This window comes from Leptodactylus fuscus, chromosome 1 (genome assembly GCF_031893055.1).
Source record: "Leptodactylus fuscus isolate aLepFus1 chromosome 1, aLepFus1.hap2, whole genome shotgun sequence".
In the NCBI taxonomy this organism is placed as follows: Eukaryota; Metazoa; Chordata; class Amphibia; order Anura; family Leptodactylidae; genus Leptodactylus; species Leptodactylus fuscus.
The window spans coordinates 257,300,360-257,322,311 of record NC_134265.1 but is presented as its reverse complement, the minus strand read 5'-3'; the positions used below and the strand labels follow the sequence as shown (position 1 = coordinate 257,322,311).

Here is a 21,952-nt window from a genome sequence, read left to right as displayed (position 1 = left end):
TATATATATATATATATATATATATATATATATATATATATATATATATACTATTTAAAACTCCAGTCTGGGAGATTAACATCCCACTAATAAACATCGCAACAAGTTTTTTATCTTTAAAATCTGGAAAGGAGGACAGGACGTCCACTCGTCCAGCTGATCCAGGAAACTAACACGGGCCTCCTCAGCTGACGCTCTTATATATTCAGATTTCCTGCCGTTTGAATCAGCTGGCCAATCAGCTGCCACTCCTGCTGCTGGGCAGATTAAGAAGAAACATCTGGAAGCTGCTACCTCTACCAGGTAAGCACCAATTACACCAGATTACCTCAGAAAACAGGGGGAGAAAAGACCAAGAAAACTGGAATGTACCAACACTAATTAATTAGATTATTAACCAAATATCACTTTAATAAAACTGAAAATGAATGAATGAATTAATTAATTAATTAACTATTTCTGGGGCTTTGCCACCTTGTGTCCCCAGAGGCTATGTAGCTCTTGGGGGCCCCTTTCATTCTACAGTGTCAATGGTTGATATACTGTATATCCTGTAGGAGCAGTTATTGGAGAGCTGCAAACCCCTGCCTCACTACAAGATCCTGTATACACTGAATATTATCTACAATAAACTTTGATCTTTCTGTAACTCATTAACAAATACAAAGATTTTGCATTCCCCTCGGAGTGGTACCAGGGACAAAATCATCTCGGAGTCAAAGTTCACTCATATTAGTAACACAAACGGCAGGCTGCAAGTTAAGGTAAGGCGACAATATTAATATTAGACAGCTTCTTAATACACATTTATATGTTAGATTAAGTTTTGCTATATAAATTACAAGTTTGCTAATCTGCCATTATTAATAATTATTAATACAATATTGTTATTCAGTCACCCATTCTATTATCACATAAAGCAGAGTGAAGCAACGCTGGCTGCAATATACATGCAATGTTACATTTGGGACATCCTTAAAGCTACAGTTTGGTTTAAAAAAAAATTAATTCTTTAACCCCTTCCCGCCGACGGCATTTTGACTCTCCCCCCCCCCTCCCCCCCTTCCAAACCCCATAAATTTTATAATTTTCCACTCTCGGAGCCAGATGAGGTCTTAATGTTTGCGGGACAAATTTTTCTTCATGATGCCACCATTAATTATTCTGTACAGTGTGCTGGGAAGCTGGAAAAAAAATCAGAATGGGCTGGATTTGAAGAAAATATGGATTTGTGTGATTTTCTTACAGTCTTCGTTTTTATGGCGTTCACTGTGCAGCCAAAATTACATATCTCCTGTATTCTGTATTTCAGTAAGATTCATTCTGGGGATACCAAATTTATAAGGTTTTATTTACATTGTAACCCCTTAGCAAACAATGCAAATTGCCCCCAAAATTTTTTTCTAAAAGTCGCCATATTCTGACACTTGTAACTTTTTTATACTTTCGTGCGCGCGCATGTATAGGGTGTCTTTTTATGCGGGGCCGGGTGTACTTTTTGGTTACACCATTTTGGGGAATTGTTATTGCTTTGATCACTTTTTATAAAAAATTTTATCAGTGGCAAAACAGTGAAAAAACGGCGGTTTGGCACTTTCAACTTTTTTCCGCTACGGCATTTACCATACGGGAAAAATATTTTGATACATTTATAGAGAGGGCTCTATAACAGGGATACCTAACATGTATATATTTTACATACTTTTATATGTGTTCTAGGGAAAGGGGGGTGATTTGTATTTTTATTATTTATTATTTTTTATATTTTTGTTTTACTTTTTTTTTTTTTTTTTTTTTTTAAATGTATTCATTTATTAGACCCCCTAGGGGTCTTGAACCCCAGGGGATCTGATCACTAATGCATTGCATGTCCACTGTATAAAACAGACACCCAGCGGCTATGGTTGCTGCCCGGCTCCTGGGCGGCCGCAATAGTTAAGCACCTGGCATCCACCGTACTAGTAGGGAAGGGGTTAAATAATTAGTACTGAGTCGTCAAAGGGGTCCCCTGTCAGGTCACGAGATCGACAGACTGACCAGCCAATTCACATAGAAGCTGGAAGTCCCTTTCTCCTGTGCAAGTCTATGAGACCCTTATATCTGAAAGCTGTCATAGATTTAGGTCACTGTGTGAATTAGCAGGTCAGTCTTCTAACGCCCTCACATCATTGTGTACTATATAGTGTCCAAATAATATCATTTCATTGTATAATATACCTGTATATTATCATTATATTATCAAAAACTACCTAAATAAGACTGCTGAGCATTTTCTTATATAACAGTGCCCAGTATATAAACTACACTACAGTAACTACATTCTACCTTTTCATAGGTTCGAGCAAAAAGTGTAGGCTGGGGAAAGTTTTGGGTGCCTTGCCCACCAAAATTAGTAAGGCACCCTACAGCAGTGATGTGCCCTATGCAATTGCACCAGGCGCACGCTGCCAGTCTGCAGATCGCCTCTTTATGTCTGTTTCCCTACTAAATAAAAGGAAGTGTAATAATGTGCGCTGTATGACTGTATCACCTATCTATGTCTGTAATGAAGTCATTGTATTTGCTATGATAACAATATAAACTATGCTGTAAGATAGTACACAGTTGAAAAATAAGAACGGCTATTTCCTGTGATTCAATGACCATAATATAATCTTATCCACATATCCCTAAGATGTATTCTTGTATAACGTCACAGTTATTTCTCTACATACTTGGCCTGTAACCCGATCATTTCTAGGTATTCATTAGATATAACCTGCATCACATAAATCTTGAGAGAGCTTTTTATTAATGCTGTCCAATTATTCCTATTGTTTGACAGAGAATAAATGGATGATAACAATGAGATCACCATTAATCTCCTTCTCCTGGGAAAGACGCAATGTGGTAAAAGTTCTCTTGGAAACAGCCTGCTAGGAAGTTATGAATTTGAGAGTAGGATTTTCCCACAATCTGTGACTAAAGAGTGCCGACTCTGCAGAATACGAATACCCGATTTTGCTCGGCGGATGGGGAGAGAGCTGGGCCTGAGATTGCAGGTGCTGGACACACCTGGCATTCCTCATAGCAGCCTGAACCAGGATGAGGTGAAGAAGAGAGTGAGAAAAGCCCTCACAGAGCACTTTCCAGAGGGGTTACATATGGCTCTACTTGTCCTAAGGGCTGACATACCACATTGTGAAGAAGATAACCAGCACACTGTCAAATTAACAGAGGTAATTCCTGTAATAAGATGAGTAATTTCTAGCACTTGCTAAAAAATGAGCAATTCTCTCCCTGTCTGTTTTGTGTGCACGTCTTCATCAATTTTCGTGATAAAAAGAAGAATAGATAAATGAAGATGTTTAGCTGTTGTACAAGGGGAGGATTTACATTCTGTTGCCAGGCCCTCCAGAACTAGAGTTTTATCTGTAATCCCGTATCGGGAGATCTGCCTTGTATTTTCTTCAAAAAACATGGCTGAACTTGTTAATTGTTGCCAGATGAAAATAGGCTCGTATTAGGCCATCGTCCTTATTCCCAGCAAGGCCAGGCCAGGTTACGCTATTCACACACATCCTGTCAAGAGGTATTAGGGCCCAACAAGAGACAACATGTTGGATTTATGTTAGGACAATTTGGTGACCTTTACCATTGTAATGGCTTTATTGGCTAAAGATTTCCTTACAAGAAAAAACTCAAGATGAGATGATTTTCATAAACATATGAAAGTTCTTTGAGTTTAGAAAAACTTCTCCAAATCATTACAAATTAAGAATATATATTTTGATGTGCTGTATACGAGATGTAAAGAATATATACATAACATGTGGTTAAAGAAGCCATGTTTGATTAACCAAAGTACACAAGTATATAATGATTTACAATGCATGTAATATATATATATATATATATATATATATATATATATATATATATATATATATATTACAAATAACAAACAACAAGCATATATTGAGGATATTTATTGAAAGTAGTGCATGGAAAAGTAGAGCTGTGGCCCATTACAACCAATCATGCCTCTGCTTTCATTTATAAAGTAAGATAAAAAAAATCCTTTAATGGTCCCACCTTGGAGAAATTCAGTGTGTTACAGCAGCATGGATAATACAGTAATATTTTTCAAGAAAGGACACATACAAGTTCAAAATAGCAGATAGAAAAGATACTAGGAGTCATAGCAACTAAGAAGAATAAAGAAAGACTCAGAATCATTTAGTTCTGTGTGCAGAGTGATCTTCGCTTAGCCTGATGTTGATTAAACAGCCTGATCTCAGTTAGGAGGAAGGATCTTGGGGTGAAGCAGTCGTTCACTGACAGTACTGCCCAGTGCTATCACAGTCTCATGCATGGGATGGGAGTTGTTCTTGAGCATGGAGATCACCATGGACAGAATCTTTCTGTCACCCACCACCTGTACTGGGTCCAGGGGGCTCCACAGGACAGAGTTGGCCCTTCTAACCAGCCTGTCAAGTCTATTTCTGTCCCTGGCTGGTATGCTACTCCCCCAGCCGGCCACTCCGAAGAAGATGGCTGATGCTAAGTAGAGGCCTAGGTAGAGCCTGCTGTGATCCTTTCTGTGCAGCGCATCAAGGTGATCATCCCACTCCAGCTTATTATTGAGGCGCACACCCAGGTACTTATAGGTCTTGACTATCTCAATGCCCGTCTCCTGGATGTCCATTTATAAAAGGTCCTTTGAAAATAAGAGCTAACATCTTATTGGTTGTTAAGGTGCACCACTTTCTTGCTTTCAGCCTTCTACGCCTGTCTCTAAAACCCTCCCTGTCCCAGAAATGAATATGCTGATGAGATTTTGCCGAAACGTTAAGCTGAGGCCCCAGCTTGTGGAAACACAGCTTTTTTAGTTTCTGATTTTGCTGTGTTTTTTTTTTTTGAGCCAAAGTCAAAAAGTAGATTGAGCAAAAGGTAGAAGTATTAGAACCTTCTATATATTTCCCATTCCTTTTGTAGACACTCCTAGGTTTGGCTCAAAAAACGCTGCAAAATCTGCAACAAAAGAAGCTGCGCTTTCGCAATGTGGAACCTCAGCCTTAGGGAATCTGAGCTAAATTTTCATGAGACTTGAGATTGTCCTACCATATGGTTGTAGGTTTTCAGGAGATGTCATCTGCAATAGTTCCTGTACCAAAGATCACATGTGCTTAGTAGCCATTACCAGTTCAGTCTAGGAAGCATGGACCCCATGGAAATATTCTGACATATGTATTCTATGTGACACATGGCATATTTGTAGCAGACATGTCTGCAAAACATCAGTTCCATATAATTTAATGGGGTTGCGTGTAATTTTCACAAACACCATTTCAGATATAAAGAATGGATTTCTGCAACAAATCTGCAATGTTTGGCCATTCTCATACTACAGTGCATTGAACGGATAATGTCAAACCTGTTTGCAACCCATTGCATAATTATTAAAGAAGACATCTTCATAGAAGAATTAACATTGTATAGATATAGTCTACAGAACAGAAAAGTCAAAGATTTATAGCATCCATTAATCTGACATGTGGAATTTTCTTACCTAATTGTGCGCTTTGTATGATGCCATAGTCAGCTTTTGCATTCTTATTTAACTTTAGTTCCAGGTGCTCCCATATGCAACTATCTATATAGAATAAGATGAAGAAAATGGAGCATAAATCAAGCATTATGTAATCTAAATTCCGGTACTTTACTTATTCATGTACATAGTTTCCAACAATTTCAATAAACTTGTCCTGAAGAATTATGTGCAGCTACTACTAAATGTAAAGAGCCCATACATGAAAACTGGACATATTGTGTCTAGACAAAGGTTACTCCTGGGGGAATCATTCACTTCTATTTCTCACTTATCTTGACCTGACTGAGAACGGCTCTTAAACTTCCCCCAGTGCAGCCACCATTTTCACATTTATTTTAAATAGATTTTTCAGCAATTGTTTCTCATATTTGCAATAAAGACTAAACCTGGCTATATCCATAAGATAACTGTTGGATGACAATCATTTAACTGACAGCTATCTTGCCCAAATCCCTCGTATGCAAGCATGATTTGCTGAGGGGTGCATATGTTCTGAATAGGGAGATGGGAGAAATCCAGTCCATTCACACGGAGGAAAATGGTGATGAATTTGGTGTGGAATTTTCCACATGGAAAAAAAAAAAAACATTGATTTCAATGGGTTCTTCTAGCTTTTTTTTTCCACTAGCGGAATTTTCCTCTAACAGAAAAGCCAGCAGAACCCATTGAAATCAATGGGAGGCTTTTTTTTTTCTACGTGGGAAATTCCACACCAAATTCATCACCATTTTCCTCTGTGTGAATGGCCTTTCAGACTCCAGCTCATCTTCTGAGAACAAAACTATCAGATAATTGAAATCCAACGGCCATATCCTTATCTTCTCCAACATCTGCTGTTAGGGTTCCCAATACATCTAATGTATTTACTTTAACCTACATCGCCAGGATTCTCAATCCAGCTGCTTCACCCTTAAGGTTACCGTGTCAACCTGGGAAGCTTCTACAGTTTAGAGAAGTTCCCTGGGTTGATCCAATTAGCAGTTGAGGAGGCTTATATAAGACCCCTCCCCCCGACACATGCGCTGACTAATGGTTGTTCTACTTCCTGGTTTGGCAGTGTATCCAGTTGCTTGCTTCATACTGACCTCTTGGCTTGGTTTTGGATTCTCGATTGTCTACTGATTTTGTCTGTGACGTGCCGATTTGGATTTTGACCTTTGACCTGTTTCTGGATTTCACATTTGTCTGTCTAATTTGCTCTCTGATGTCAACTCCTGGTTCTTACCTTGCTGTAAGACTTTTCGCCTGCTTCCTCTCCTCTGTATAAGTCAATAGTGGATTTTGTTTTGATTCCAGCTAGCGGTGCTTTTATGAATGGAACATCTTTGTGTTGGTATCCAGCCTCGCAATGGGCTCTGGTGAAGGTGTCTGGGGTCTGTCTTGATTCACAGTATTGTGCTGGTTTTAAATAGTTGTCTCTACTGCTGTCATTCTCCACCCCAGTTCTGATTTGCAGAGGTTTGACATCTGGGACCTGTGCTGATCCTGAAAACACAGGTACCATAGCGCCTTTGACATTTTTCTAGTACACCGCTTGGACAAGAGTGTAGCTGTGCACTGATTTTGTTTAAATGGGCACAATCTAAATATCACTGACCCCTTTAAGACAGAAGCACCAAGTATAATATTAAAAACGATTCAACTTCTTTAGTCTTAATTTTTTTTCTAAAATAATGAAATAATAAATTATACCCAGAATCGGATAATAAGATCATTTACATTTATGGAAAAACACAAAACTCATGTTGATGCTTCAAACTCTGTAACATTCAGTACCGGAATGGTGGGGTATTAGGTTTCATCATTTCCACAAGTTGTTTAAAAATGAAAACATTCACGAAGATCATGAAACGTGAGTCGTGTTTCGTCTTTCTGGATACAATCATTTAATCATATGGTAAAAGCAGTAACTGAAAGTCCACACAGACTTGCGGTCCCTTCCTTTTATGTCAACCTTTATGCATTACTTGATATGAGCACTTGCAAGCTTCAGGATATATACTTAAATAAAATATGATTTTTACATATGTTTATGGAGCATTTTGAAGAAAAGCATGTTAGTCCTGTCAACTATCTGCTATGGAGAGCATTTGAGTTAGTTATTGTACACATTTTGTTCCTCGGCATGCTCAATAGAGCCAATGGAAGCCAACTAATGACATATACTTATTACCACTTAGCTCTCTAGACATAACAGTGGAGACCAAGGTGCCATTCCTTCTAGAAAAACATCCTTGCTGATGTATTTGAGGTCTGGAAGTTTAGTAGTTGACTGTCCACAGTCTCGATTCTAAAAGGAGAACTATCAATTAAAAAGTTAGTTGTAATAGCTAGCTTAGTCCCCGTATTTGATATTACACCCTGTTATCTACATCAGCTCTTCTCCTGAGTAATTACTGAGTTATTATGGAGACACTATGAAGACAGTAATATTAGCTATTAAATAGCACCAATATATTCTGCAATTTTACAAAGCAGTAAACATACAAACAATAAACTATAAGTTTATAGGGTTTAACTGCAATACCAAACCCATGCCATATGACAAGAGTCGCACTGTTTCTTGGGGGGAAAAAAAACACATTTTCAAATCTCATGTCCTTTAACTCTGTCTTGCTCTGTGTTGCAGTAAGAAAGTAGTCTCCATTAGTCAGTGTGATAGTACCATCGCCTGTATTGTCATACTGTATTATATAGTCTGTGCTCTCTCTCGTCCTTCATAGCACAAATATGGATTGCCAATGAGTGCGTAACAATCATTTCCAGGCCTGTCATATATGGATATCTATTAAGCCCAAAGGTAGGATCTAATAGGCTGCCTAGTAATAGACAAGAGCAGAAGTATGGCAGTGTATTGTAAAATTGAGCAGTGGATTGCTTGTACACAATAACCTCCTCCACAATAATCTCATTTTTACCATAAAAAGTCCCTTCCTTGGAAAAGAGGAAAACCATGTAAAATAAAATATCTCCAACAGTATTTAGATAAATATATAAAATAGTCACATTATTTATCTTGCACAGTGACCATCATAAAAACAATGCCAACAATGCTGTTTTTATGTTGATTCAACACACAAAACACACTGTAAAGAGTGGTCAAAAAAGTAGTCTATACACCGAAATAACGCCGATAAAAAGCTTTGTGGACGGAACAGTAAAAATAGGTCTTTGAATGCAATGCAATCACAGTTTATTATAAATATATATATATATATATATATATATATATATATATATATATATATATATATATATATATATATGTAAACTCATAGACATATATACCCTGTTTCCCCGAAAATAAGACATGTTCTTATAATTAATTATCTAACGAAATATATGACCTTTCTTATTTTCGGGGGATGTTTTATGCAGCGGCTGGAGCGGGGAACAATCGGCAAACGAAGCGGGGAACAATTAGCGGAGTGCCGGCATGACTGCCGGTTGTATGTGATCCAGAAGGTGAAGGGGGGGGGGTCTTATTTTCGGGGAAACAGGGTACATAGAACTCTCTCTCTCTCTCTCTCTCTCTCTCTCTCTCTCTCTCTCTCTCTCTCTCTCTCTCTATATATATATATATAAATTTTAAATAGTTTCAGTGAAGTTTTTTTTACTGACAGAGTTTTTTGTGCATTTCCTATGCTTCCAGTGTCTGTGCTCAATTTTTAACACAGTTTTTGTGTGTGATTATTAAAAGTTAAATTGTAATTAGAAGTAATTAGCTATATATAAAGAGAGATAAAGAAATTGTATTTAGTTCTAGTGCAGATGTAATTTTTTTTACTGTACATATTCCCAAACACTTCTCTGAAAAAATGAAGTTAATACACACTTTACATGTGCTAAATCATTTATATGTTTACAACACATAAAAGTAAAAATGCCCCAAAAGTCCCAATCATCCTAGAGAATTTAATCAGCAGAAGATGCATATGACTTCCTTTCCTCTGAAACTGATATAGCTAGTGAGGAAAAAGAAGAATATGCCTCATTCCTCCTGACGTCCTTGTTCTGGGGATTGTTGAAAAAGTCGGGCATGATGTTTAAGGGGGCTGCCCCTAGAGGGCAGCAAGCAGAGGCACTGTTTTACTATTTACATCTTGGAAAACAGATTTGCATATTTTTCACTTACAACCTTCTCAACTTCATCCAGTGATAAGGAACCTCAGCGAAGACACTGTAGGACAGCAACTAAGGCAGCTCTCCAAATGACAGAGTATATATGGACACTACCCCCCTGAAAATGATGAGTCTCAGATTTCTGAGTTCGTAGCCAACTCTGGATTCTAGTTCTGGATTGCTGGCATCACCGAAATATACTTATTAAGGTCTTTTTCTCTGAGGATCTGGTCAATTTAATGGGGACCCAGACCAACCAAAATTCCCCATATTGGGGGAAAGATATTTTGTACCAGATCTCATCATTCCATGTGGTCTTAAACAGAATACACTTTGAAATGATACTAAAATGTCTGTACTATAATGACAATACACAATGCCCATCTCCAAAATGACCTTGCAATTCATTGCCTCTTCAAAAATCAAGCATGTCCTTTATCATTTTAGTAATAAATTTGCAGAGGCATACCTCTCCGAAGAATGCATTGCAATAGACAAGTTTCTCATCCATTTCAAAGGGAGGTTTTAATTCCACCAACACCTACCCAGGAAGAGAGCAAGATATGGCATTAAAATGTACAAACTGTGCGAGGGTAGTTCAGGGTACACTAGCTAAATTATCTAATATATCTGCTAATGCCACTATAGATATAGGGATTTTTATGTTTTTATGTCACTGGGTAGGATTTCACATTGAGTTGGGTGTTTCTGGGATCTCCAGGTATATGTATTTATACAGACACAAGTGGGTGGCAAGCACTTAGTTGCTATTTTATTATATATGAAATAAAAGTTATGTTTTACTTGGACCCAAGGGTAATATAGTGTATAGTTCAGGGTACACCCATAAATTTAAGGTATATGGAAAAGACACCAGAATTGAGCTCCCAGAATACCCTCCAATTCTATGACTTAGTGGGAAAATAGTGTGGGATTTGCTGACTCACTGCTGGACCAGAGTTATTGGTCAAATATAAGTAAAAGAGGGATGCCTTTGTACTGACCACAAATCATGGTACTAGCAGCATGCTTGCCCCTGTACTAGTTACCCATTCTCCCACCCCTCGCCAGACTGCATCCTGGCCTACAATAAGCACATGGGAGGGGTTGAACTATCTGAACAAATACTGAGGCCACGCAGTGCTCTCCATAAACTAAAGTTTGGTGCAAAAAGCTGACCATGCAGATTGTACACATGGTCAGATTATAGTGTATGCACTATTCCAAAGTATAGGCCAGATGGGGATATAACTTCATTTTCAGATTCCCTTATTATACTAGGTCAGCATTTCTCCAATTAAGTACCCCCAAACTGCAAAGGGCCCAAAACAGGTGCAGAGTGTGGTACAAAATGGGTTAAGGAGGTATACCATTTACCACTGTGAAACCTGATCTCTGCATAAAGGATTTCTTCAAAGCATACCACACTTATTTGCATTAATGCGGGTTCACACCTGTGTGCGCTTTAGGCAATCCAGCTGGGTTTCCCTCTTCTGCCCCAAGAAACTGGACAGGTCATGGAAGCCCGGCAGTCAGTTTTCAAACCCATTCAAGTGAATGGGTTTGAAAAGTGGGCGCCCGTGAGCGTTGTGTACCTGTTCGCTGCAAAACCTTTTTTTTTTAACCAGACACAAATTCCTGCATGTCCGACTTTGTGTTCAATTTAAAAAAAATGGTTTTGCCGTGGGGAGGTACAAAACGCTCGCGGGAATGGGTTTGAAAACTGACTGCGGGTTTCCGTCCCCTGTCCAAAACAGAAATCCAGCTGGATTGCCTAAAGCAGACACGTACACAGGTGTAAACCGGCCCTTACTGGTTTTCTACCGCCTATTTATATCCTAATGTATCCTGCACTATTTACGCTTCAATTTTTGCTATCCATTAAAAAATAAAATAAATTAATGCAACACTTTATAATATCTTAGATAATGCCCTTAAGAGATGTAGTTTACAATATGTGGTCAGTTTTGGGGGGTTTACATTGTTCTGGTATATCAAGGGCTCTGCAAATGTGGCACGGAACCTAAATACTATTTCAACAAAGTCTGCTCTCTAAATAGTGCTCTCTGAATTCCACTGTGTGCTCATACAGCAGATTACATTCACATGTAGAAATGAGCGAACAGTAAAATGTTCGAGGTTCGATATTCGTTGCGAGTAGTCCCTCAATATTCGACTACTCGAATCGAATATCGAATCCTATTATAGTCTATGGGGGGAAAATGCTCGTTTCAGGGGTAGGCAACGTTCGATCAAATTATACTTACCAAGTCCAAGAGTGAGGATCGGGCTGGATCCTCCAAGCAGTCTTCTCCTTGCAGCGTCCCCGCGATGTCTTCAGGCTCTTCATTCACTCTGCCAGGCATCGGGCCTGGGCAGAGCCGACTGCGCATGCCCGCACTACAAGCGGACATGCGCAGTCAGCTCTGCCCAGACCCGATGCCTGGCAGAGTGAATGAAGAGCCGGAAGACGCCGCGGGGAAGTTGCACGGAGAAGACTTCTAAAGGTAGGAGAAGAACCAGCGTTGATTGGCCGACTGTATAGCATTCGGCCAATCAATGCTGGTTCTGCATCGAACTTTTACATTCGAACAGCGAGTACTACTCGCTCATCTCTATTCACATGTACATGTGGGACATTTCCATATTCAGGAGGAGTTGTGTAACAAAAGTGTGGGATGCTATTTCTTCTGTAACCCCATGAGAAAATAGTAAATGTTTGGTTAAAGCAACATTTTATTGCAAAACTGTAATTCTTAATTTGCAGAGCTCAATGTTAATAAATTTTCTGAAACAACTGTGATGTCCAAATGCTCACTATACACTTTGATAAATTCCTTGATAGATGTAGTTTTCAAAATGGTGTCAAATTTTGGGTTTCCACTGTTTTGGTAAGTCAGGTGCTTTGCAAAGGCAACATGGTGCCTTAATGCTATTTCAGCAAGATCCGCCCTCCAGATTATGTTCTGTCTTTTCTAAATCCCGCTGTCTGCTGAAAGGGATCCTATCATTTGCTATAGTGTTTTTTAACTAAGCATGTATTTGTATAGCCTTTAGAAAGTCTATTCCAGACATACCTTTTATTCATGAATCCTCTCAGCCGTTTTTGAATTAACCTGCTTTTATTGATATGCTAATTATCCAGAACGGCGCATCGGAAGTCTCTGTGATGCTCTTGGAGAACTGCTTGTGTGATCTGTGTAAAGAAGGGGGAGGTGAGAGCAGGGAAGGCTGATGAGTCATCATCATTATCATCATCTCCTTCCTTGCTCTCACCTCCCCCTTCTTTTCACATATGAAACATGCAGTGCTCAGGGAGCATCACAGAGACTTCCGATGCTCCATGCTGGCTGATTAGCATATCAATAAAAGCAGGCTAATTCAAAAATAGCTGGCAGGATTAATGAATAAAATGTACATCTGGAATAGCCTTTCTAAAGGCTATGTAAAGATATGCTTAGTTAAAAATCACTGGAGCCAATGATAGAATCCCTTTAAAAGGATTCAATCATTAAAATGACATTTTTTCTCCCTAACACGTAGGAATAGCCTTAAGAAAGGCTATTCTTCTCCATACCTTTAGATGTCTTCTCTACACCACCGGTTGGTAGACATCCCGCTTTTCTTCTGTATACAAATGAGTTCTCTCAGAACAGTGGAGGCGTCCCCAATATTGCGAGAGAAATCTCCAGTGCCACCTCTATTTTCGCCTGGAATGACCTCTCCTTGCATCTTCTTCCGGCGCTGGCTTCAAACTTCTAGGCATGTGCAGTTGCCTCTGCCGTTGGGCCTCGGGCAGAAAATAGCCACACCAGTTTACCGTCGGGCCTTGGGCAGAGCCAACTGCGCATGCCCGCAGCAATTTTCCCGTGGCTGCTTACACAGCAAACTGGTGTAAGTGGCCATTATCTGCCTGAGGCTCAACCGCAGAGCCGACTGCAACAAATTGTGGGATGTTTTTCTCCTTTAACTCTCATGAAAATGAAAAATTTGGGTCTAAAGCTTGTGAATGTGTAAGAGAATGTATTAGTTAAAGTTGAAAGCTGAAATTCAAATGTGTAAATTTCATGTCCATTTAGTGTTAATTCCTGTGAAAAGCTTTCTAAATTCTGTTTTGAATTATTTCAGGTATGCAGTTTTGAAAATGGGGAAATTTTTTTTCAAAGTACGGTACCTTCAGAAATGAAATGGTGCCTTGAAAAATGCCTGTTTACAGCATACATATGGTATAAGACTTAGATTGGGTGACATCACTGCCTGGAAAGCAGATAATTTCAAACTTTATAAATTCTAACTAAATTTCCTATTCTTAAATAACTAAATATAAAACATATCAACCAGAAATTAACACTAATACGTATTATAATGTGTCAGGAAAAAATTAATCTCAAAATGGCATATATCATATTTCAAAGATAGACCTTTGTGAGGAAGTTTAAAACTAGCTGCGGCAACAAGGGGTTAATGCATATGCAGGATTGATATCACTTTGTGAAGATCAGCCAGTGGAAGTTACAGCTTGTATTAATTATGAAACATACCCATTTGTTGTGTCCCCCAAACAAAGGACAATGCTTTCAGTAAACTGTTGTGTTCATGTATGATGTTTTATGTTTTATGTAATCTGTTTATTATTTTTGTTTTACACTTCTCCAGCCATTATTATGCTCCTGTATAAACAGGATTGGCTCCTTCTCTGAGTCTTGTATAAGAGGGTGGGAGTAAGCCACTGCTAGGTAGCTCCAGCCTTTAGCCAGTGCTTGGGCCTGTTTCAGCCAGATGGTAGCACGCTGCAGTTGAGGACAGTAGTTTGAGAAAGAGCACCTTCAGCTCTTTAGGTTGGTGATACATACCTCCCAACCGTCCCGATTTCCGCGGGACAGTCACGATTTGGGTGACACTTCCCACGGTCCCGGTTGGAGGGAGGTATGTCCCGATTTCAACTCCGAACACATATGCGGCTGAAGCAAGGAGCTGACACAGGTCAGCTCCTCGCTTTGCCGCTGCCGCCGGTCTCGCTGACACATATGCGACTGAAGCGTGGAGCCGGTCAGCTCCTCGCTTCAGCCGCATATGTGTCAGCGAGACCGGCGGCAGTGGCGAAGCGAGGAGCTGACACAGGTCAGCTCCTCGCTTCAGCCGCATATGTGTCAGCGAGAGAGGCGCGCAGAGAGCGGCGAGGGAGCGGAGGAGAAGGTAAGTTTAATGTGGAGGTGGAACGTGAATCTGGGGGCAGATGAAGGAGAGGACGGCATGACACTGGGGGCAGAGATGGAGAGGACGGCATGACACTGGGGGCAGATGAAGGAGGGGACAGCATGACACTGGGGACAGAGATGGAGAGGACGGCATGACACTGGGGGCAGAGATGGAGAGGACTGCATGACACTGGGGGCAGAGATGTGGGGACATGAATCTGGGGGCAGAGATGGAGGGGGGACATGAAACTGGGGGCAGATAAAGGGTGTATATGAAACTGGGGGAGAGATAGAGGGGGGACATATAATTTACGGGTGACTGTAGGAGGATTATACTGTGTGCGGGCACATAAAAAAATTAACCGGCGGGCGGAGTCAACGCAAAAGTAGGCGGGGCTATATTTTATGCGGCGCATAGCGCGCCGCACATTTTGTCCCTCTTTCAGTTCTTCAAAAGTTGGGAGGTATGGTGATATTTAGGCCTCAACCAGTAGTCTCATGCAAATGGCCTCCACAGCTCACAGAAAAAGCCTTCTTCATAAAAGAACATTTCATTTGCTTCATCAATGAAGAAATCTGGTATCTGTGTGCAAATCTGCCTTGTATTTCGCCAACAATAGCAGAAAGAAAAGTCATCCTCAGCATCTGATTTCTTGCAGTGCACAGCAACACAGCACAGTTTTAGTTCATCAAGTACTTATGGCTCAAGGAAGTACAACAAGGTTTAAATACAGTTCTGACAGTTTTGTAGAGCTACCCTGTTTCCCCGAAAATAAGTCATTCTCTGAAAGTAAGACATAGCAGAGGTTTTGTTGAATTGCCTAATATAAGGCACCTCCCGAAAGTAAGACATCCCCCAATAATAATAATCTTTCTGCGTTGTATCCACTGTTCCTGCTGCTGTGCATACACTAAGCATTGCATGCGGTGGAAGGTCCATTCTCCCAGCTCATCCCACAGCAGCAGATTCAGTGGATACAATGTACAGTATCACAGCAGCAGCAGCAGCCAGCTTTCCTGTGCACACGGAGCACACAGCGTTCAGCTGGCTGCAATGTTTTATTTCATAGAGTCTGCGCAGCAATCACATCTCAGAGTAGCGCAGTGGTGGCAGCAGCACACAAAAATAAATTAAGTCATTCCCCGAAATAAGACATAGCATAACTTTAGGACCAAAATTTAATATAAGACACTGTCTTATTTTCGGAGAAACACGGTATGTATCACAGCAGGATGCTCAGGGTCGGACTGGCCCACCGGGGAACCGGTGAATCCCCCGGAGGGCCCCGAGCCTGACCATTAGTTTTCATTTAGCCTATTCAAATGCACTTATCAGGGGCTCGATCAAGATGTTCAGGGTCCCGATTGGGCTCCTAACCATCCCAAACGGGCCTCTGTACCAATCGCTGGGAGTTTGTGAGACCATTAGCAGGCGTCATGTAGCAGGACCTGTGCTGCCCCTCCCCCACACAGATCGGAGTGTTTAGGGGGAAGTCTGCTGGCTGCTACAATGAACCAGAGCTTTCACCACTGCCAGACAGGACAGAGCTGCACATGAGCCTCCTCCATACCCAGTGCACCCAGCCAAATGTAAGTTCATATTTTGGGTAAAATATGTATATTTAATGTGTGTATATTTGTGTAAGGTGTCTGATGTACTGTGAGAGTCCTGTATGTTTGTAGATAGGTGTGTGTGTTTGTGTGTGTATGTATGTATGTATGTGCAGTATATTGTATATACATTGTATATGAATGTATGTGTGTAAATATATGTTTATATGTATTAGGCACAGTTCACACCTGTGTTCAGTATTCTGTTTGGGGTGTCTGCTTGGGGTTCCCCCGAACAGAAACCTATATGGATTAAAAAGCGGTGAGCAATGTAACCACATGGACCCCATAGACTATAATGGGGTCTGTGTGTTTTCCGCAAGGTGTCTACACGAATCACGCAGAGAGAAAAGTAATGCTTGAAGTACTTTTCTCACCACATGATTCATGAGGAGACTGCACGGAAAACACATGGACCCCATTATAGTCTATGGGGTCCATGTGGTTTCATTTCTCACCGCTTTTTAATGCATATAGGTTTCTGTTCCAGGGGTCCCCAAGCAGATTCCCCAAACGGAATACTGAACGCAGGTGTGAACTGTTCCTAAGTATATCCAGCATATCAGTTTCTTTCTATGTTTTCTTCTGTACATGACTACCATTATTCATACTAGAATTGCATTTTCTAGTGTGATGTTCAGTATATTGAGATGTTAAACTCCATACTCGCCTATCCATGGTGTCTCCCACGTCCGTCTGGTCCAACGGCTCCTGGGGCCTTGTTCTGGCAGATGTCATCGCCACACGACTGCGGCCTAAGGAAAGGACATGTGACATCACAGGTGACATATGTGAGTGATATCCCGGTTCCTTTCCTTAGGCTGCTGAGGCGGTTGATTGTCTTCAGCGGCTACGTGTGGCGAGGACTGAAGAAACTCTGTGGTGCCGCTGGACCAGACAGGGGTATGAGAATCAGGGACAAGTGTGGGTTTTATTTTTTTTTTCCTTCACTGGCCTCCTTGTAGAAACCTATAATTCCTGGACAACCCCTTTAAGAATCAGGCCTTATAGAGCCAAACATAGCAAACTCACCTGTCCCCAGTGTCTCCCAGCGCAGTCCAGTCCAGCATGTAAGTACCACTTTAGGAGGACACCGGAGCACTGGGAACAGATGAGTGTGGGGTGTTTTTGTTTTGTTTTTTTGTTTACTTTGTTTTTCACCTCCTTGGACTAATTATAAACAACAACAAAAAAAATATGCTGGACAACCTGTTTAAAGTGTGGGGCATTTGAGGGTATATTAAAGGGGTTGTCCAGGCATAATTTTGTATAGTTTATCGTCAGCATAGGCTATAAATACCTGATCTGTAGGGGGCTGACACCCAGCCCTCAGACCGATCAGCTGTATGAAGCCACTTCTGACACCAGTCTTGTACACAATACGGGGCCGGAAGCAGAAAGCTCTGTCCAATCTACATCAGCCGGCACCTTCTCTGCATCTCGGCACTAATTGAAGTCAGTGGGAGCTGAGCTGCAGTGAATCTGCCAGGCAACTAAACAGCGGGTGCAGCTTTCTGCTTCCAGTCATGTATTGAGTACAAAACGGGCATCGGAAGTGATTCCATATAGCTGATGGGGCCACGTACCAGCCCCCTAGCGATTAGGTATTTATGGCCTATCCTGAAGATACGCCATAAAAATAATTAAACCTGGACAACCCCCTATAATATGCCCCAAATAATTTAATGTCCCCTTCCCCCCCCAGGTTTTTAGCCCCCATCACTGCCCCGACGCAATATAATGACCCCATCACTGTTCCCAATAAATAAATTAGACCCAGACAGCTCCTTTGAAGAGGTTGTCTAAAGCATACTCACCTGTCTCTGCCTGTGTCAGTTTGGTCTCATGGCAATGCCTCATTTCTCTACAAAATCCTCTATGTAATTGGTCTCAGCGGTCACATGAGGTGCAGGACTCCCAGCAAGAAGGCGCCGGCACAAGAACGAATGGACACTGGTGACGGAGCGCTGGAGACAGGTGAGTATGCTTCTTATTTATTTTTTTTAGTTTACACCTCCTGCTCGCCACATGGGTTGCTTCAATTCCTGGACAACCTCTTAAATAGATTCATCCATGTTTCTAATATTGACGGCCTGTCCTGAGGTTAGGCTGTAATATTACATCTGAGGGGTACAACAGCTTTTTTCAGGACAGTGTGGCTGCAGGTACTGGTAACATTTCCAGGAGCCCTGCCGTTCACTTGCCATACAGGGTGTAGAAGTTGGTTTAGGTATTGCTTATCGTATGACGGGTGAGCAGCATGGAATTGTTATTACCTGTAGTTGCACTGTCTTGGTACAGCAGGGTCCTGGCAGTGGGCCCCTAGAAACTATTACACTGGCGGGCCCTAAACATCCCAGTCCGACTCTGAGGATGCTTATGAAGAAGGGCTAACTTCAGAACTTATGGCCCTCAATACAGCACAGAGAACATTTTAGCCACACCAAAACACCAAACTGCAAAATACATACCAATTTTTTTTTTAATGAAAGAGTCGCAATGTGGCGCCATTTACTTATGATATGCTGCGTAGTAGCACAATGGAAGTAAAATATTTTGTTGCACAATGGCTGTTGAAGCCAAAATTGCTGTGTAACACTACTAAAGGACTGTAACCTTGAAGCTACAGCTGAAATCTGAAGGAATTGCATCCCCCACAAGCTGTGTCTAACGCATTTCATCTAGCAATCTAATGTTGTCCTCAATTAAAATAACATATGCATTGAGACTAAACTGCCATACCGCACACAGCCTGAGGATATGTGTGGCACTGTTTCAGGAAGAGCAGCTTTGGTTTTCTAACACTAGACAATGTTCTACAGTTGATTTTGTTTGACTATATCAATAATTATCATATTTTATCTATAAAAAGTATTCAACACATGGCCTGCTTGGGTTCCTTGAGGACAGGTTCGGATAAAACTGCCATAAACTGACAGCATATACTTACTATCCATATTGACCAAATTATGTGTATCTTATTGCATAAACTAATGAACACATCTTGTTCCACAGGATCTCCTGGGTCCGAACTGGAAGTATTTCACTGCTGTCGTGTTCACTCATGCAGAAACATTAGAAGACATGAGGATAACAGAAGAGAAGTTCATCAACTTGGCCCCAAAAAGTCTTTCTACTCTCCTGGAAACCGTGCATGGTCGATGCATCTTTAGGGAGCATCCACATGAAAGGCCACGTGAGGCAAGAGCCGTACTGGCCAACCAAATCTTACATTTTGTCAGACAGAACAGTTACCAGACATTAAAACCTACATAACACTCAACTGGAAGATCTTGCAATGGCATTACAACATAGATTGAGATCATTCATTACTAGTGTTTACTATAGGATATGTGTTCTGAAAGTAAGAGATGTACATACATACATACTGTACTAATCTGAATATATACACACAGTTAACAATTGCTTCATTTATTTCTGGCCAAGTTTATTACCCTGTGGAAATGGTATACATTGTGAGAGTATTAGATGGTTAGATCATCTCAGTGTGGGATGCAAGATCATGAATGGTCTTATGCCACCTATGGTGCCATCCCATGCAGTCCCAACCATATCTGGTGCCCCCTTTTTTGGGACTCTTCGCTGTTCAGCACTTGAGATAAGATGGTTGTGCTTGAATGCATGTCTCTCTGCTACAGTTTATAGGGATGTGAAAGACTTGGCAGGAGAACCCTATTCTCTGGATATCTTGATGTTCAGGATAAATACAGACCGTGAAAGCAGGCCTCACAATACTTCTGACTTTTTTGGGTTCAGATACGGAACCCCCACTGATCAGATATTTGTAGTATATGTTGTTAAAAGGGCATTCCCATCTGAGACATATAACGTTTTACAGAAGCCCTTAGTAGAGATACCATCTAACAATATGGCCTTTGGACAAGAAAAGATTGGCCATCTCTGTGCTCAGATAATCCTTTAACCTCTTCAAGACCAAGCCTAAAAGTACCTAGATAACCAGGCCTCATGTTTCAAATCTGACGTGTCACTTTATGCGGTAATAACTTTGAGACACTTTAACTTATACAAATGATTTTGAGATTTTGAGAATGTTTTCTCGTGACACATTGTACTTCATGTTAGTGGTAAATATTGATCAATAATTTTATATTTACTTATAAAAAAATAGGAAATGTGTTGGAAATTTGGAAAAAAATTGCAGTTTTCAAAATGTGAAATATTCTGCTTTTCAAAGAGATAGTCATACCACCCAAATACATGAATAAATATTATCTACCATATCTCTGATTTATATTGGCATCATCTTTTAATTGTCCATTTATGTATTTTGGACATTATAAAGCTTACAAGTGCAACAGCGATTTTCCAAATTTATAAGAAAATTTACAATACTAATTTTTTAGGGACCCCTTCAGTTCTGACAGAGATTATAAAGGCCTATATAATAGAAACTCCCACAAATCACCCCATTTTCTAAACAGCACATCTCAAATAATGCAAAACAGCATATGTGAAGTTTGTTAACCCTTTAATCATGTCACAGAAATTAAAACAATATGGAGGTGAAATTTAAACATTTCATTTTTTCCAATCAAACATTCATTTAGCCCTAAAATAAACACATTCACAAAGGATTAAAGGAGAAAATGTATATGACAGTTTGTTGTGAAATTTCTCCGGAGCACATAAATACCCCACATGTGGGTGTAAACTGATGTTTGGGCGATACTGAGGGTTTGAACAGCAGATTTTGCTGGAATAGTTTTTGGTGCCATGTCTCATTTGCAGAGCCCCTAAAGTACCAGTATAAAGGAAATCCCCAAAAGTGACCCCATTTTGGAAACTACACCCCTCACAGAATTCATCAAGAGGTATAGTGAGCATTTTCACCCAGCAGCCTTTTCACAGATTTTATTAACATTGGGATGTGTAAATGAAACATTTATAAAATGGCACTTATTCACCGAATTTTTTCCATTTCACAAGGGGTTAAAGGAGAGAACGCACCCCACATTTTGTTAAACAATTGCTCATGAACGTGGCAATACCCTATATGTGATTATAATGTACTCTATGGGTACATGGTGGGGCATGGAATGGAAAGAGCGCTATTTGGCTTTTGGAGGGCGGATTTGACGGGATTAGATTTCCACTGCCATGTCACATTAGCAGAGCCTCTAGAGTACCAATACAATGGGAACCTTCAAAAGTAACCCCGTTTTGGAAACTACACCCCTCACAGAACATATCAAGGAAGGTAATGAGCAGTTTGACCCTACAGCTTTTTCACAAATTTTATTAACATTGGGACGTGAAAATGAAAAATTTGGGTTTTTTTCAATAAACCGTCAATTTAGTCCAAATTTTTTATTTTTACAAGAGGATAAATGAGAAAAAGCCCCCCAAAGTTTGTTACAAAATTTCTCCTGAACACAGCAGTACCCCA

The 21,952-nt window shown here is 40.4% G+C and overlaps 1 protein-coding gene across 1 annotated transcript; it reads left to right on the top strand.

Moving 5' to 3' along the window:
• Positions 1-709: 709 nt before the first annotated feature.
• GIMD1 (GIMAP family P-loop NTPase domain containing 1) lies at positions 710-20,551 on the top strand. The gene is made up of 3 exons (XM_075265305.1): positions 710-764; positions 2,825-3,218; positions 19,540-20,551. The coding sequence occupies exons 2-3, from the start codon at positions 2,832-2,834 to the stop codon at positions 19,798-19,800; spliced, it is 648 nt and encodes a 215-aa protein (XP_075121406.1). The 5' UTR covers positions 710-764; positions 2,825-2,831; the 3' UTR covers positions 19,801-20,551.
• The last annotated feature ends 1,401 nt before the right edge of the window (positions 20,552-21,952 follow it).

Bases quoted from the DNA above. Each gene is read 5' to 3' on its own strand.
- GIMD1 (XM_075265305.1), top strand. From the start codon at position 2,832: ATGGATGATAACAATGAGATCACCATTAATCTCCTTCTCCTGGGAAAG. The intron at 3,219-19,539 runs GTAATTCCTGTA...CTTGTTCCACAG, and splicing joins ACACTGTCAAATTAACAGAG to GATCTCCTGGGTCCGAACTG.